Source organism: Dryobates pubescens, chromosome 3, assembly GCF_014839835.1.
Source record: "Dryobates pubescens isolate bDryPub1 chromosome 3, bDryPub1.pri, whole genome shotgun sequence".
NCBI lineage: Eukaryota > Metazoa > Chordata > Aves > Piciformes > Picidae > Dryobates > Dryobates pubescens.
Window position 1 is genome coordinate 22,376,220 of NC_071614.1, and position 16,026 is coordinate 22,392,245.

At 54.4% G+C, this 16,026-nt stretch overlaps 2 protein-coding genes across 6 annotated transcripts in view; both read left to right on the forward strand.

Annotated features, from left to right (window-relative positions):
- NCOA1 (nuclear receptor coactivator 1) overlaps nt 1-829 on the forward strand; it is a 206,760-nt gene extending 205,931 nt beyond the window's left edge. For 2 of the 5 annotated variants that reach the window (XM_054179758.1, XM_054179759.1), the window contains one exon: nt 520-829. In XM_054179758.1, coding sequence (XP_054035733.1) covers nt 520-687 — 168 coding nt within the window. In that variant the 3' untranslated portion in view covers nt 688-829. Of the gene's footprint in view, nt 1-372; nt 430-519 lie in introns of all 5 variants that reach the window. The other 3 variants (XM_054179762.1, XM_054179761.1, XM_054179760.1) reach the window with 3 other exon arrangements.
- Nucleotides 830-7,007: 6,178 nt separating this feature from the next.
- Nucleotides 7,008-14,743, forward strand: CENPO (centromere protein O). Its single transcript, XM_009907726.2, has 6 exons — nt 7,008-7,038; nt 8,145-8,314; nt 8,691-8,805; nt 10,803-11,062; nt 11,907-12,078; nt 14,619-14,743. The coding sequence occupies exons 1-6, from the start codon at nt 7,008-7,010 to the stop codon at nt 14,741-14,743; spliced, it is 873 nt and encodes a 290-aa protein (XP_009906028.1).
- Nucleotides 14,744-16,026: the final 1,283 nt, after the last annotated feature.

Below are 16,026 nucleotides of genomic sequence, written 5' to 3' on the forward strand. Positions count from 1 at the left end.
TTGATCCCCACCTCATCCAACACCCGCCCAGCGTCACGGCCTTGCCTCCCCCTCCCCCGCAGCCTCGCTTCATCCCTTGGTTCCCTAGGGACACGTCGGCAACACCTCCAAGACACACCAGCCGCGCTGGACCTCACTCACCACCAATCTGACCCCACGAGCAGTACACCACGGCTCCCCTTCGCGCAGGGGAAAGCCAGGCTGGGGTTTTTTCCCACCCCCACCCCCAAATCCTCTTTTCTTTTTTCCTGGTTTTTGGGGTTTTTTTGTGGTTGTTTTTTTTTTTCTTTTTCTTTTTCTTTTTTTTTTTTGGATGAGCAACGTTCTGAACCTCGCAGAGCCGAATGAGTTGCAGCGGTTTTCTTTTTGTAGGACAAGAAGACAGAAGAGTTCTTCTCTGGGGTGGCTCCAGACTAGAGGAAGTCTCTAGTGAGTTTCCACTTCACGTAGTACCCAGCTCCGCCGCCGCCGGCCCCTGCCCCGGCCCCGCTAAGTGCCCTCTTCTCTTTTGTGTCCCAGCAGGTACAACAGGTTCAGGTCTTTGCCGACGTACAGTGTACAGTGAATCTGGTAGGAGACCCCTACCTCAACCCGCCGGCTCCCTTGGGCACGCCGAAGAACGCCGCCGGGCCGCCGCCGCCGCCGGGCCAGCAGAAGAGCCTTCTTCAGCAGCTACTGACTGAATAATCGCTTTGCGAGGAATGTGAAATTTAAATAAGAAGACGTACAGAGATATATAAATATATATATTATATATTTTTCTGAGATTTTTGATATCTCAAACCCGCAGCCATTCTTCAGCTCGTAGTGTTTGGAGCCAAACAGGGAGGGGGGGGTTGTTTTATCGGGGGGGAGGGTGCTGGGTTTGGGGTTGTTTTTTTCCCTCCCCTCCCTTTTCATTTCTTTATCCCTTTTGTGGTTTTTTTTTTCCCCTCCTTGTATAGCTTCTTGCATCCCTCTTGGTTTTCCTTTTTTATTCCAGTGTTCTCTCCTTTTTATTTTTCTCCCTGTTCCCCCTTACTTTTCTCTTTTTCCCTCCCTTCTCTCCTTTTCCCCCCTTTCTCATTTCTTTCAACTTTTTTCCTCTTTTACTCTCTTTTCTTCTCCTTTTTCCTCCTTATTGTTACCTTTTTTTCTCTTACTTCCTTCCCTCCCTATTCCACTTCCCCCATTCCTCCTCTTTTTCTCCCTTTCTTTTTTCCCCTCCTTTTTTCCTTTCCCCCCCTTTCCCTTTCCCACTTTTCTCCTTTTTTCCTCCTTCCCCCTTTTTCCATCCTTTTCTCCTCTTCTTCCTCCCTTTTCTCTTTTCCCCTATTCCCTCATTTTCTCTTTTCCCCTTTTTCCCTCCTTTTCCCTCCTTTCCCCCTTTTCTCCTTTCCTCCTTTTCCCTCCTTTCCCCCTTTCTCCTTTCCTTTTTCCCTCCTCCCCCCCTTTTCTCCTCTTTTCCTCCCTTGCCTTCCTTCCCCCCTTTTCTCCTTTCCCCCTCCATTTCCCTCTTCTTTTTTGCCTCCCTTTTCTCATCTTTTCCTCTCTCCTTCCCCCCCCCTTTTTTTTCCCTCCCTTTCCCTCCTTTCTTTTCCCCCTCACTCCTCCTTTTCTCCTCCTTTCGCCCTCCCCTTCTTTAATTATTTTTACTTTTTACCTGCCCCCCCGCCCCGTTTTTCCTTCCCCTTTGGTGTTTTCTTTTCTACAAGCGCTGGATGTCGGCGAGGCGCCGAGGCGGGACAAGTCGGTTTCTCGAGCTAAAATTACAGAGGATTTCTTATTTTTGTAATCATTTCGCTGGCTTCTTCAATCCGGAGGAAGGTTTCTGGGCCGGGGTGGGGGGGGGGGGTGGAGCGGGGGGAGGGGAAGGGGAGGGGAGAGAGGGAGGGAAAGGGGGAGGCGGGAAGGGGGAGAAGGCAGCTGGAGGACTGCAGCGGCGGCAGGAGGAGGAGGAGAAAGGAGGAGGAGGAAGAGCAAGCTCAGTTTCAGCTGGATCTGTCACTGATCACGTCTCGGCGCGGGGCACGGAAGGGGAGCAGCGCTGGAGTCGGGTGGGGAACCGCCGGTGGTTGTGGTTTATTTTTTATTGACGCTTAAAACAAACCCCCCACCCCCACCCCCAGCCCGCCCCATCCCCCTCTCCCCCCTCAGCCCCCAGCCCGCTTGTGCGTACAATCAGCTTTTTCTAGCACTCGTGAGTTTGTCGGTTTTAAAGAAAAACAAACTACACCAAAAAAAAAATTTAAAAAAAAAAAGAAAAAAAAAAAAAGAGTGAAAAAAAAAGAAAAAAAAATGAAAAGAAGAAAAAGAAAAAAAAAACCTCTTTTGACCCACAGGTGGTTTGGTTTTGTTCCTTTATTTTATTTTTCCATGTTTTACGCTGGGTTCAAGCCTCTGAGCGCCACGGGGGCAAGGGGGGCGTGGGGGAGGGGGTTCCATTGTGTATAATACAACAGGAGGAGGAAGCAAAACAAACACAGAAAAAGGTTAACCAACCAACCAAACAACAAGGACAACGAGACAAGAACGGTTTGGGGGGGGGGAGGGGGAGAGGCGGGGGGGGGGAAGGGGAAACAAACCAACCCTGCAATAATTTTTAGGGGGAAGGAGGTGGGAGGTGGGGGGTGGGGGAGGGCTCTTGTCAATTACTGTAGATAAAATTTTCTGATTAAATATGAAATAAAATTCAGCAGTCGGGTTCTTTTCTGCTTTGATTGTGTTTAACAGCTGAGGTAGCTTAAACTATTTAAAATAATAATAATAATAAAATAATAATGATAACAATTGAATTCTCTCTTGGGAGATAGCTTTTATTACTCTTTTCTTTTTTTCTTCTTTTTGGTTGGTGGTTTTTTTTTTGGTTCCCCACCTCTCACTGTAAAGAGCTGCGGCTTCTGGGTGCATTTGGTTGCTTCTCTTCAAAGCTGGGGGTCGGTTCTGTGCTGAGTTTTAGAGGAGGGGGGAGGAAGGGAGGGGAGGAAGCCAGCTGATGGTGGCCTGAAAAATCTAGAAGTCACACTGGTGGCTGGTGGAAAAAAAAATGTGTGGCTGCCATGACTGACACCTGCAAGAGTGAACCACCCCAGACAAACAGGAGTGGAGCTCCCAGCCAAGGTGATGCTGTTTCTGCACCCCCGGATCACCCCTTCCCTCCTCACACCAAGTCACCACAGCTCTTCGTAGCAGGGAGCTGGAAATGAGAACCAGGGAGTGATTCAGGATGGAAAAGATGTTTAAGATCCAAGTCCAACCACTAAGCCAGCACTGCCAGGTCACCACTAAGCCATGCCCCTCAGCACCACATCTGCACAGCTCTTAAACCCCTCCAGGGATGGAGACTGCACCCCTGCTCTGGGCACACCTGCTCCAGGCCTTGACAAGCCGCCTGGGAAAGAAATTGTTCCTTGTGTCCAACCTAAACCTCCCCTGGCACACCTTGAGGCTGTTTCCTCTTGTCCTGTTGCTTGTTCCTTGGGAGAAGTGACTGACCTCCACCTGGCTGCAGCCTCCTTTCAGGGAATTGCAGAGCAAAGCCTCCCTGAGCCTCCTTTTCTCCAGGCTAAACAGCCCCAGCACCCTCAGCTGCTTCTCACAAGACTTGACCTCTAAACCCTTCACCAGCCTCGTTGCCCTTCTTTGGATGTGCTCCAGCCCCTCAATGTCCTTCTTGTAGTGAGGGCTCCAAAACTGAACCCAGAATTTGAGGTGCAGCCTCACCAGTGTGTCTGGTGTGGTCATCAGTCACCGAATTCACCTCTGGAGGGTAGCACTGGGAAGAGGGAAGTTGACCCTGTGGTGACGCTGGAGCAGTTAACATCGGGGCTTGCTGGCAAGGGGAGGGGACAAGGGCTGTGGAAACAGCTCAGGGGCAGTTTTCTGATTCCTCTGGTGGAGGCTAGGCAGGGGTGGAGGCTACGCAGGGGGCTGGTGCTAGGTCTGGGGGCTGTGTTCCCCAAGCACCATGGCAGGGCCTCTGGGCACAGCTCCTGCCTGGAGCCCTGAATTCAAGGCAAGGAGCTGCTCCGTGCTCACCTTCAGCTCTGGAAAACGGGAAGGTGTTGGGGGACACAGGGGTGACAGCAGCATTAGCAGCACAAGCAGGGTGGGGAGAGGTGGGGCACACGTGCTTCTATAGCTGACAATCCAAACTTTTTCTTTGGCTCCAAGCGGCTCCTTTGGTACAACTCTGCTGTGAAGGAGGCAGGAGGCAGCAGCAAGGTCCGCAGCGATGCTGCCATCTGCTGTTGGCACAGACTCTGGCAGGGTTTCATCCTGTGGTTCAGTGGGACTGAAACCATGAACTGCCTCAGCTTGAATAAAACCATGGACAGAGTGGCCTCACTGGTGCAGGGGGGGAAATTACTCCGATGCAGCACCACAGAGCAAGGACATGGGAGAGGCTCTGGCAGCATGGCCACAGCAGCAGAACCAGCACCAAACCCATGAGGAGGACCAGGCCCACCTGATGGCCATGCCTGGTCCTGCTTGCAAATCTTAGGCATGGGAAAAACAGCCCCTAGGATGGACGGACAGACAGGGGAAACTCAAAGGGAAAAATCATCCCCAAAAAAGCAGCAGAGACATTTCCACATCTGCTTGTGGTGGCAGGGGGGTGACCCCTGAGCCCACTACAGGCAGACAGCAGGTTAATATAACACACAGGCAGGCTCAGCACAAAGTAACATTTAATCCTGCCCACCAAAGAGCTGCTTCACACTAGGAGACAACCATCTGCTGCTCTCAGCATTAGCACAGCATGCCTGACACACAGCAGCTTTCCACCACAGGCCCGAGTTCAGCTCTGGCCCAGGGGCAGAAGGTTGCCCAGGCCTGTTCCTGGTCACTTGAGCAGCTTCAATTTCTTCAGGTGCTGGTGCACTTGTTCCTTCGGGTAGGGCCTGAGTGCCAGGCAAGTGGCCATGTTATCAGGCTGCTCAGTCCACACCTCATGGTCAATGCTGTGCTGCTTCAGGGTCTCTGCCAGCACCGTCAGGGAAGCTTCATCCGGAGCCTGGGGAAGAGACAAAGTCTGCTCTGAGGGCTGGGGTGGGGGCTGCTGGGTACCCAGAGTCAAAGCAAGGAAGCTCATGCTGGTGATGGCCCAGACAGCTGCCCACACAAGTGTTATGATGGGCAGTCCCCACACTTTGTCTTACCCAAAAAGCATTTTGTTTGAGCAGGCTCTGGCTGCACCACCAGCTCCTGCAAGCACTGGAACAGGGCGGGAGGCTGTGAACCAACACAGGCTCTAAGCCTTCAAAAATGAAGGGTTGGTTTTGTTTGGGGGGGAAAGCTTGTCTGGATCAGGTGACAGCACTTCCCCAACCCCCATCCTGACAGACGCTGTCCTGATCCCTGCTCTGAACCTGCGAGGTGCCTGCGACAGCAGGATGAGCCCAGAGAGCCACCACAGCCTCGGGGAGCAGTGATCCCGGCGTTGGGGCTAAGGCTCCGTCCACACGAGTGCAGTGGAACGGAACGGGACGGGACGGGACCCCCCCGAGAACGACAGCTGTGCCGCGGCCGTGGGGGGTTACAGAAGCCGACTGTAACGCCGGGACCGGAGGCCTCACAACCACAAGGGACCTCTGCGGCCCTCGGGGCGGGGTTCAGGCTTCACTCGCCTGGTGAGGCGGACACGAGCGGCACCCGGAGGCGTGACGGAAAATGACTCGCAGACCACTTCCTCTTCCTCATCAGGCTGCTACGGGCCCGGGCGCCGCCACACAGCCACTACCGCCCCCACAGCCCACCCACAGCCCTGAGCTTCCCCTCGGGCCCGCCCACATCCCACTACGCGCGGCGCTCCCGGCCTGCCCCGCGGCTCCCGGCCTGCCCCGCGCACCTCCAGCACGACGGTGCGCATGGCGCCGCCCAACTCCAGGTACGCTTGGGTGTCGGGGTGCTGGCGGTGTGCGTGCGCGGCGGCCAGGGCGGCGTGACAGCCCTGTGCCACCACGGCGCCCAGCGGCCAAGACAGCGGCGGCCGGGCTAGATCCCCCCGCAAGACCACGTACTGCACCAGCGATGCCGCCGCCGCCGCTCCGGCCGCCGCCATGCTCCTGTACGGCTCCGCACAGCCTACTGGGAGACGCGGCCCGCTCGCGGCGCGTGTCGGGAAGGCTTCGCCGCTGCCATTTTGTTGTACGGCACAAGCGAAGGAAACGGCGTCAGAGGAGGTGACGTGCTTCTGGCGGGAGCGCGCGGTTTGAGCGCCGGTCGCCATGGAGAGTGCGAGAGCCGTTGGCGAAGAGGCCTCCGGGCGCCGCTGGCTTCCCTTCGCATCTTCTGGCGTGGACGCCTCCGCCCGCCCAGCTCCCGCTCGGGGCCTGTCCCTCTCGGAGTAGTCCCCGCGGCTCCTGACCCGCGCCACCCTGTCCGTGTGCGGAGAGCCTCGCCGCCTCCTCGCCGCCCTCCCCGGGGTTCCGGTGGCGCTTCGGGCTCGCCCTGCTGCTAGAGACTGGTGAATATCGCTGCCCCCTCGCTGGGAGCCTCTCGGGTAAGGTTGAGCGGCGCTCGGAGCATCCCGATGTAGGTGAAGACGTCCCTGCTGGCCTCGGGTGATCTTTGAAGGTCCCTTCCAAGCCATGCCGTTTAACGATTCCTGCCTTAGAATCATAGAATCAATAAGGTTGGAAAAGACCTCAGAGATCGCCAAGTCCAACCTGTCACCCAGCACCTCATGACCCATGGCACCAAGTGCCACGCCACGTTCTGCACACCCTGTCCGCCCCTGCGTCTGCAGGGGGCTCTCTGCAGCTGATGTGGGATGGTGGCTTGTAGGCAGCGATGGGATGTCGTGTGTCTTTTCAGGTCACTTGGGCTGTGCCTGCACGGGGCTAGCACAGGTGCCAGACCTCCCTGTGGTGCTTCCCAGAGTCCCGTTTCAGCAGCAGCAGGAAGAGGAAGGCTTCCCGAGGAAGAGCTCTCATTGCCCCCACATCACTGCTGCCTGAGGGAGGAATCCTGACTGAGGAGAGCTGATGTCTGCCTTCTGGCTTAGAGGAGAGTGTCTGGGGAAGATGGAGGAAGGCAGAGCATGCACATGGGAGGGTAAGCTGGCTGGGGTGCAGGGTGTGGCACATCAAGTGCAAAGCGTGGCCTCCTGCAGGAGTCACTTCAAAAACTGAGGCCAGGAGTGACTTCCTGGCTTGCTCACTTACACCTTGAGTCACTCACAGAATCCCAGTGTGGCAGGGCTTGTGTGGTAGTTTTAGGCTGTACCTTGAACATTTTCCACAGATCCTGAACACAGGTTGGAAAAGACCTCTGGAGGTCATCTAGTCCAACCCCCTTGCTACAGCAGGGTCACCCAGAGCAGGATGCCCAGGACCACATCCAGGCAGGTTTGGAATCTCTCCAGAGAAGGAGACTCTACAACCTCTCTGGGTAGCCTGGTCCAGGGCTCATAGGAAATAAACTTTCCCTCATGTTCAGATGGAACTTGCTCTGTTCCAGTTTGTGCCTGTTGCTGGGCACCACTGAAAAGAGTCTGGCCCCATCTTCTTGCCCACTGCCCTATAGCTGTGGATCATCACTGAAAAGATCACCTCTCAGTCTGCTCTTCTCCAAGCTAAACAGCCCCAGGTCTCTCAGCCTCTCTTCATCACAGAGGTGCTCCAGTCCCCTTAGCATCTTTGTAGTCTCTGCTGGACTCTCTCCAGTAGTTCCCTGTCTCTCTTGAACTGGGAAGCCCACAACTGGACTCAGGACTCCAGATGTGGCCTCCCTAGGGCAGAGTAGAGGGGAAAGAGAACCTCTTCGACCTGCTGGCCACACTCTTCTAGATGCACTCCAGGAGAACATTTGCCTTGGCCTCAAGGGCACATTGCTGGCTCATTGGAATCTTCTTGTCCATTCTTAGCCAGTTTAGGAGCATCAGGGAAAGCACTTCACTGCTCTGTGTGCTGGGTTAGAGGTACAACTGGGAGTGGCAGACCTCCTGGGAGCAGGACTGGTGTGTTTGCTGGGTTACTCTGCCTCTCAGGAGCTTAGCCTGCTGGCACCACAGGGTAACATTCCCCAGATTTGCCAGTCCTCTGCCCCTTGGAAAAGTTACTGTGAGCACTTTCTGCATCCACCCTGGTGTTTGGTACCACAGTGTAGGCCTCTGATTATCACAGCCTGGGCTTTTGCCCTGTCCTGCTTCTTCCTCACAGGGGTGTTCACTCACCTGGAAAGGCTGGAGGCGCAGGCTCACGAGGCAGGCAGGAAGCAGGAAGAAAAGGAGCAGCAAGAAGAGAAGCTGGCCAGGCTGAAAGAGAGGGTGGAGGAGCTGAGAACCCAGAGGGATAAACTGCAGGCTAAAGTGGATCTGCAGCAAAAGGGGGTGAGCAAGGGGCTTGCTCTCAGAGGGTAGAAGTACTGGGGGTGTTCACAGAGGGTTAGCTCTTCTTTTTGATTCTCTCTGCTTTGAGGGACATACAGTCCTGCTGTCACCTTTCTTCAATACTGTGTGGTCCAAAACTGCTACATCCCCTTGCTTGGAGGCTGTATGGTCATTTCTCAAGTCTTTTCTTGAGCTTTCCCTCCCCTTTTCTGCATGATTTCTCCTTTTTTCTGCTTCATTTCCCCTCTCTTCTGCTTGAAACACCATCTCACTCTTCTCAGAGCCAGGTTACTCCTCTGCACCCTGACTGTGTTCCCTGCAGGTGGCACATCTGAGTCAGTGATTTCTGAATTTCCTTCTCTTCTGGCTTTTGCAGCAAACTGGGAGAAAAGGAATCATTGAGTCAGGTACAACAGAGCCCAGTGCTGGAGCTGTGCTGGAGTGGAAGATAAGAAGACTTCAGGGCATGCTGCAGGCCTTTTACCTCACAGGTAATGCCTTGAGATTTGTGCCTGTTCTGCCATCAATCATAGAATCAACAAGGTTGGGAAAGACCTCAAAGATCACCAAGCCCAACCTGTCACCCAACCCCTCATGACTACTAACCCATGGCACCAAGTGCCATGTCCAATCCCCTCTTGAACACCTCCAGGGATGGTGACTCCACCACCTCCCTGGGCAGCACATTCCAATGGCCAACAGCTCTCTCTGTGAAGAACTTTCTCCTCACCTCCAGCCTAAACTTCCCTTGGCACAGCTTGAGACTGTGTCCTCTTGTTCTGGTGCTGGTTGCCTGGGAGAAGAGACCAACCCCCTCCTGGCTACAACCTCCCTTCAGGTAGCTGTAGAAAGCAATGAAGTCTCCCCTGAGCCTCCTCTTCTCCCTGATAAGCAACCCCAGCTCCCTCAGCCTCCCCTCACAGGGCTGTGCTCAAAGCCTCTCCCCAGCCTTGTTGCCCTTCTCTGGACACGTTCAAGAGTCTCAATGTCCTTCTTAACCTGAGGGGCCCAGAACTGGACACAGGACTCAAGCTGTGGCCTAACCAGTGCTGAGTCCAGGGGCACAGTCTCTCAGTATTATCAGCTGCCTTGCTGAGGGGCTGCATTTGGGAGCAGGAGCCTCATGTGAAATGTGGCTTCCCTGCTAACCTTGCTGCTGACAGCCTTCAGAGTCTGAGAATGATGTAATTGCTTCCCTCCTCCCAGGGCGCCCTCTTAACCCTGTCATGCTGGAGCCATGCTTGAAACTGGCACCATAATTCACCTGATGGGAGTTCAAGATACCATTAAGCTGCTTGAATTGGTTCCCTCTCTGCTCTGCCCTAGTGGAGCCCAGTGCTGGTCTCCCCAGTTCAAGAGAGACTCAGGCTGCTCTTCTTGAACTGGAGAGAGACCAGCGGAGGCTGCAAAGGTGCTGAGGGAATCTGGAGCATCTCTGTGCGGGGGAAAGGCTGAGAGACCTGGGGCTGTTTATCCTGGAGAAGAGCAGCCTGAGAGGGGATCTCTTCAGTGCTGATCAATAGCTAAAGGGTGGGGGCCAAGAGGGTGGGACCAGACTCTTTTTGGTGGTACTGAGCAAGCAGGCAGGGGGCAGTGGGCACAAACTGGCACCCAGGAGGTTCCATCTGAACATGAGAAAAAGCATCTTCCCTGTGAGGGTATTGGAGCCCTGGGCCAGGCTGCTCAGAGAGCCTGGGGAGTCTCCTTCTCTGGAGAGATTCCAGACCTGCCTGGATGTGATCCTGGGCATCCTGCTCTGGGTGACCCTGCTTTAGCAGGGGTTTGACTGGATGATCCCCAGGGGTCCATTCCACCCCTCATCATGCTGGGACTCTGATTCTGCTACAGATCACTTGTTAAGAAGTTCCTCAGTTTTATGTCCCTAAACTCTGTGGAGTCTTTAATCCTCCTGGGAGCTCCTTGAGTTAGTGTGGTAAGAGAACAAGGTCCCTCTTGCAGTCTGAGTTGTCCCAGCAAGATGCTCTGTGGTGATCAGCACTGAGTAAACCCTCTGGGTTTGGCTGGAGCCTGTCCAAGGAAGGACAATGAAGCTGGGGAAGGCTCTGGAGCACAGGGCCTCTGAGAAGCAGCTGAGGGAATGGGGTTGGTTAGCCTGGAGAAGAGGAGGCTCAGGGAAGACCACCTCATGCTCCACAGCTGCCTGAAAGGAGGTTGTAGCAAGGTGGGGTTGGTCTCTTTCTCCCAAGGAACAAGCAGCAGTACAAGAGGGAGCAGCCTCAAGTTGCCCCAGGGGAGGTTTAGGTTGGACAAGAGGAACAATTTCTTGCCCAAGAGGGTTGTCAAGGCCTGGGTCAGACTGCCCAGGGCAGTGATGGAGTCACCATTCCTAGAGGGGTTTAAAAGCCAAGCAGCTGTGTGCTCAGGGAGATGGCTCAGTGGTGAGCTGGCAGTGCTGGGTTACAGCTGGCCTGGATGCTCTTGGAGGCCTCTTGCAGTCGATGATTCTGTGACTCCCTCTGCACCCAAGGCATCAGTGCGAAGCTGACCAAGCGGGGAGTGTGCTTCTCCATCAGCACAGCTTATGAAGGCACCTACTTGGATTCCTACTACCTGGACCTTCTCATCAGGCCTGAGGTGCAGATCCACCACCACTCTGTCCCCATCTTCATCCCCCTGGAGCAGATCACCAAGAGGTACTTGAAGACGGACATCAGGCGCTGCTTGTCGGTCCTGTCCGACCACCTCAACGCTTACGCCAGGAGGAAGTACCAGGCAGACCAGTTGCAGGTACCAGCAGTGCTGCTCTGGGTGGGCACTTTGCCCTTTGCTGTACCAAGTGTGGGGAGTCTTCAGAGTGCTGGATGGAGTCTCAGCAGTTTTCTCTGTGAACTTCTCACATCCCTGGCTGCATCAAGAGAAGCACAGCCAGCAGCTCCAGGGAGGTGACTCTCCCCATCTGCTCTGCTCTGGTGAGACCACACCTGGAGTACCATGTCCAGGTCTGCAGCCCCTAGTACAGGAAGGATCTGGAGGTGCTGGAAGGTGTCCAGAGAAGGGCCACGAGGATGAGCAGAGGGCTGGAGCTGCTCTGCCATGAGGACAGACTGAGAGAGTTGGGGCTGTTCAGTCTGGAGAAGAGAAGGCTCTGAGGAGACCTAATTGTGGCCTTCCAGTATCTGAAGGGGGCTACAAGAAAGCTGGGGAGGGACTTTTTAGGGTGTCAGGGAGTGATAGGACCAGGGGGAATGGAACAGAACTAGAAATGGGTAGATTCAGATTGGATGTTAGGAAGAAGTTCTTCCCCATGAGGGTGGTGAGACACTGGCACAGGTTGCCCAGGGAGGTGGTGGAAGCCTCATCCCTGGAGGTTTTGAAGGCCAGGCTGGATGTGGCTGTGAGCAACCTGCTGTAGTGTGAGGTGTCCCTGCCCATGGCAGGGGGGTTGGAACTGGCTGGTCCTTGAGGTCCCTTCCAACCATAACAATTCCATGATTCTCATGGTTCCCATTCTCAGCACTTCATAAATTATTCTGTGAAGATAAACTTAGCTGGGGGCTGAGAGCCCTGCACTTGGTGAGCTCCCAGCCCTATGCTGATGTTTCATGTTTCAGGGCTGTCTTTGTCTCCCCAGGAACACTTTTCGGACCAGCTTGAAGGAACCTTGCAGAGGAACTCCCTGTGCAACTTGCTGGTCTTTAATTACAAGGTGCCAGGGGAAGGCAAGACCTTTCCCTTCAATGCCAGGCTGATTTACAGAGATCTCTGCTGCAGCCTCCCCACTGAGGCTGTGGTTTCCTGCACAGGTAAGTGAATAGAATAGACCAGGTTGGAAGAGACCTTCAAGATCATTGCGTCCAAGCTATCATCCAACACCATCTAATCAACTAAACCATGGCACCAAGCACCCCAGACAGTCTCTTCCTAAACACCTCCAGTGGTGGTGACTCCACCACCTCCCTGGGCAGCACATTCCAATGGCCAATCTCTCTTGCTGGGAAGAACTTCTTCCTGACATCCAGCCTGAACCTCCCCTGGCACAGCTTGAGACTGTGTCCTCCTGTTCTGGTGCTGGTTGCCTGGGAGAAGAGACCAACCCCCACCTGGCTACAACCTCCCTTCAGGGAGTTGTAGACAGCAAGAAGGTCTCTCCTGAGCCTCCTCCAGGCTAAGCAACCCCAGCTCCCTCAGCCTCTCCTCACAGGGCTGTGCTCCAGACCCCTCCCCAGCTTTGTTGCCCTTCTCTGGACACCTTCCAGCAAGTCAACATCTTTCCTACACTGAGGAGCCCAGAACTGGACACAGGACTCAAGGTGTGGCCTAACCAGTGCTGAGTCCAGGGGCACAATGACCTCCCTGCTCCTGCTGGCCACACTTCCTGATGCAGGCCAGGATGCCCTTGGCCTTCTTGGCTGCCTGGGCACACTGCAGGCTCCTGTTCAGCCTACTCTCAACCAGTACCCCCAGGTCCCTCTCTACCTGGCTGCTCTCCAGCCACTCTGACCCCAGCCTGTAGCACTGCATGGGGTTGCTGTGGCCAATGAGCAGGGTGGGGGTGGGCAGAGCAGGGGTCTGGGGTTGTGCAGTGGACAAACATTGTGGATCTGCAGATGGATGAGGTGTCCTTCCAGCTGAGTTTGGAGACAGAAGGCAGCAAGCTGTCCTTTATTTTCATTGACAGCCCAGAAGGCAACCAGCTCCTGGGCTGCATCCAGAGCAGTGTGGCCAGCAGGCTGGGGGAGGGGATTCTGCCCTCTGCTCTGGTGAGACCCCCACCTGCAGAGCTGTGTTTGCCTTTGGGGTTCCCAGCACAGGAGAGACATGGACCTGTTGGAGTGGGTGCAGAGGAAGTCACAGGAATGATGTGAGTGCTGGATCCCCTCTGCTGTGAGGGGCAGGCTGAGAGAGTTGGGGTTGTTCAGCCTTAGGAAGAGAAGGCTCTGAGGAGAATTCTTGTGGCCTTTCAGTACTTAAAAGGGGCTAATAAGACAGCTAGGGACAGACTTTTTAGCAGGCCTGTTGTGACAGGACAAGGGGTGAAAGAGGAGGGATTCAGACTAGATAGAAGGAAGAAATGTTTTACACTGAGGCTGGCAAGACCCTGGCCCAGGTTGCCCAGAGAGGTGGCAGCTGCCCCATCCCTGGGGACGTTCCAGGCCACATTGGACAGGGCTCTGAGTAACCTGCTCCAGTTGAAGATGTCTCTGCTGACTGCTGGGGGGTTGGACTAGGTGGCCTTTAAAGGTCTCTTCCCACTCAAACCATTCTGTGATTGGATGATTTCACAATGAAGTCTTTCTCTGCCACTAGCTGCTCCCCCAGCTCAGTGTCTGTATCGCTCCTGACACATCAGAGTGAGCAGACACGAGTGTCTGCTGCAGCCCTAACAGCCTGGCATGGCTCAGCCCCGGACCACACTATTGTCTAACTGGTTACTGCAAATGCCAGGCTGGGCCGAGGAATGATGCTCCCATTTGCCTTCCCACGTTGGCAGCCACGCTGTTCTGCTCTGGGCTGGACAGGCTGTGGAGCCTGCGGGCCATCGTGCAGCTAGAGGGAGCTCTGAGCAGAGCTGGGGTTAAGTCTCCTCTCTGCTGTCAATCATGGCCTCAGGCCCGGGAGACCACCTCCTTCTCCAGAGCTCCCTAAAAGGAGGTTGGAGTGAGGTGGGGGTTGGTCCCTTTTCCCCAAGTCACAAGTGATAGGAGAAGAGGAATTATCCTCAAGTTGTGGCAGGGGAGGTCTCAGCTGGACACAAGGAACAAGTTCTTCCCCAAAAGGGTTGTCAAGCCCTGAAATGGGCTGCCCAGCAGGGGAGTTTCCATCCCTGGAGGGACTTAAAAGCCAAGTAGATGTGGTGCTGAGTGACATGGTTTTGTGGCTGCCTGGCAGTGCTGGGTTACTGGCTGGGCTTGATGACTTTAAAGGTCTCTTCCAACCTAAACCATTCTGTGATCCTTGACTTGCAGTTAGGCTGCAGAAGGTGTCATGAACTGTACCAACATTTCCCCTCTGCAGTAACTGTCCTCTTAGAGGTGAAGTTCTGCCTCTGCTCACAAATCTCAGTGTCTTTTGAGCTAAGACAGCAAGCAAGTGGCAGAGGCTCCCACATTTTACTGTCCTCTCCCTTCAGTGGTGGATACTTCTTGAGGCATTTGTGCTCTGCAGCCATCAAATCCCATGTGGGACCTGAAGGGTTAGGAAGGGAGGGAGAAGGGTTATGAGAAGTAGAACTACAGTGAGGGAGAGAGAAAAACCCTCAGGGGACAAGGGAGGAATCAGAAGCTAATAATTTCCTACTGCCAGCATGACTTTTCTTTCCTTACTCAACCCTTTCTCCCACCAGAGAAGGCTCCTGAGTCTCTACAAGAGACAGCAGCAGCTCACTCGGAGCTGTTTCGCCACCTGGCCCTGCACAAAGCCTTCTGCTCCTTCAGCAGAGCTGAGGAAAGGGAGGATGGAGCACCCTAAAGCACCCTGGCTGTCCCCAGCTCCCCTGCTTGCAGGGCTGGGTCTCTAAAGGCAGATGTTTCCCTTGGAGTGACCAGCCCATTTTGGATCTCCACAAAGGTGTTTCCTGGGGGCTTTCAGGTGCCTGTTTCTGCAGGTGAACTCTGCTCAGTGTTGTGCTGCTGCTTCAGGCGGGGTTGGTGCTGCAGAAACATCTCACATTTGGAATCAGAAACTGTGTTAGAGCTTCAAGAGCTCAAGACCATTGCTTTGAGGGCAATGCCCTGTGGATCAGCACTATGCACTCACCCAGTGCACCTCAGAAAGAGGGAAGGAAGCTGAGTAATCCATGGCCTGCTTACTATAGCCAGGAAAGGACTTCACATTAGCTGGCAGGGGTTGAGGGACAGAAGGGAGGTTTAGCTGTTGCCAGCAGCAGCCCCTCTGGGCTGTGTTAAACCCCTCCAGCCACAAACACTGAACTACACAGAAAATTTCAACCTCCTCCCATTTCCTTCCCTTCAGAGGCAGCTTTGCTGGTGCCCCATGATGCCTAAAGCCTTAAAGCAGCTGTTTTCTTCCCAGTCCTTTAAAAATCCGCTGGTAAAAGCTCTTTGTCACTGAAAGGGTGGTGCTTTAAAAGCCTCCTTTTGATTTTCCAGCTGTATAACATGGTTTAAAGGACAGCATTTTCTCCTGTCTCACTTTTATGCCAGTCCCACTGTGATAAGGCAGCAAGGAAAGCACTTTATAATGGTTGCAATTGTTTCTGTAATCATTAGAGCTCCTCCTCCAGGCCAACCTCTTTAAGGGTAACCTGCAGCTGTCAAGTTGTAGCTCTAGGTAGTGATTCCTCCCCCTACTGTTCAGAGTTTTTCACAGAGGAAGGCTCAGGGGGCTGACACCTTGCAGCTCATGGTGCTCTACAAGAGATGACAGCTCAGGAGGCTCTGCAGGGTGGGCCTTCCCTTGCTTGCTGGTGTTGGGAAAGACTTGGTCTATGGAATGTCTGTTCCTGATGCCAGTTGTGGCCTACAGAAACTCAGCTGTGGCTCATTAAAAGACAATTTTCAGTGCCCTATGTTGCTTTTAATTCTGTGCCTGTGCTTCCTTCAGTGAAAAACGTTTGGAAAGCAGGAAAAAAAGTACTGCTGGCTGCCTGGCTGTTCTCAGAGGCTGGGCTGAGCCCCAGCTTGGGAGAGGACTGAATGCTCCCAGTGGGAGATGCTCAGCTCTGACCCCTCCGAAGCCAACATCCCTTCACAGGGGTGGTCAAACCCTTCTCACCATATCCAACGCCCCCC

What these genes read in the sequence shown, in the direction of transcription:
- CENPO (XM_009907726.2), top strand. Translation starts at nt 7,008, where the DNA reads ATGGAGGAAGGCAGAGCATGCACATGGGAGG. An exon ending in CAGAGCATGCACATGGGAGG is followed by an intron (nt 7,039 to 8,144) that starts GTAAGCTGGCTG and finishes TCTTCCTCACAG; the next exon opens with GGGTGTTCACTCACCTGGAA. An exon ending in GGCTGTGGTTTCCTGCACAG is followed by an intron (nt 12,079 to 14,618) that starts GTAAGTGAATAG and finishes TTCTCCCACCAG; the next exon opens with AGAAGGCTCCTGAGTCTCTA.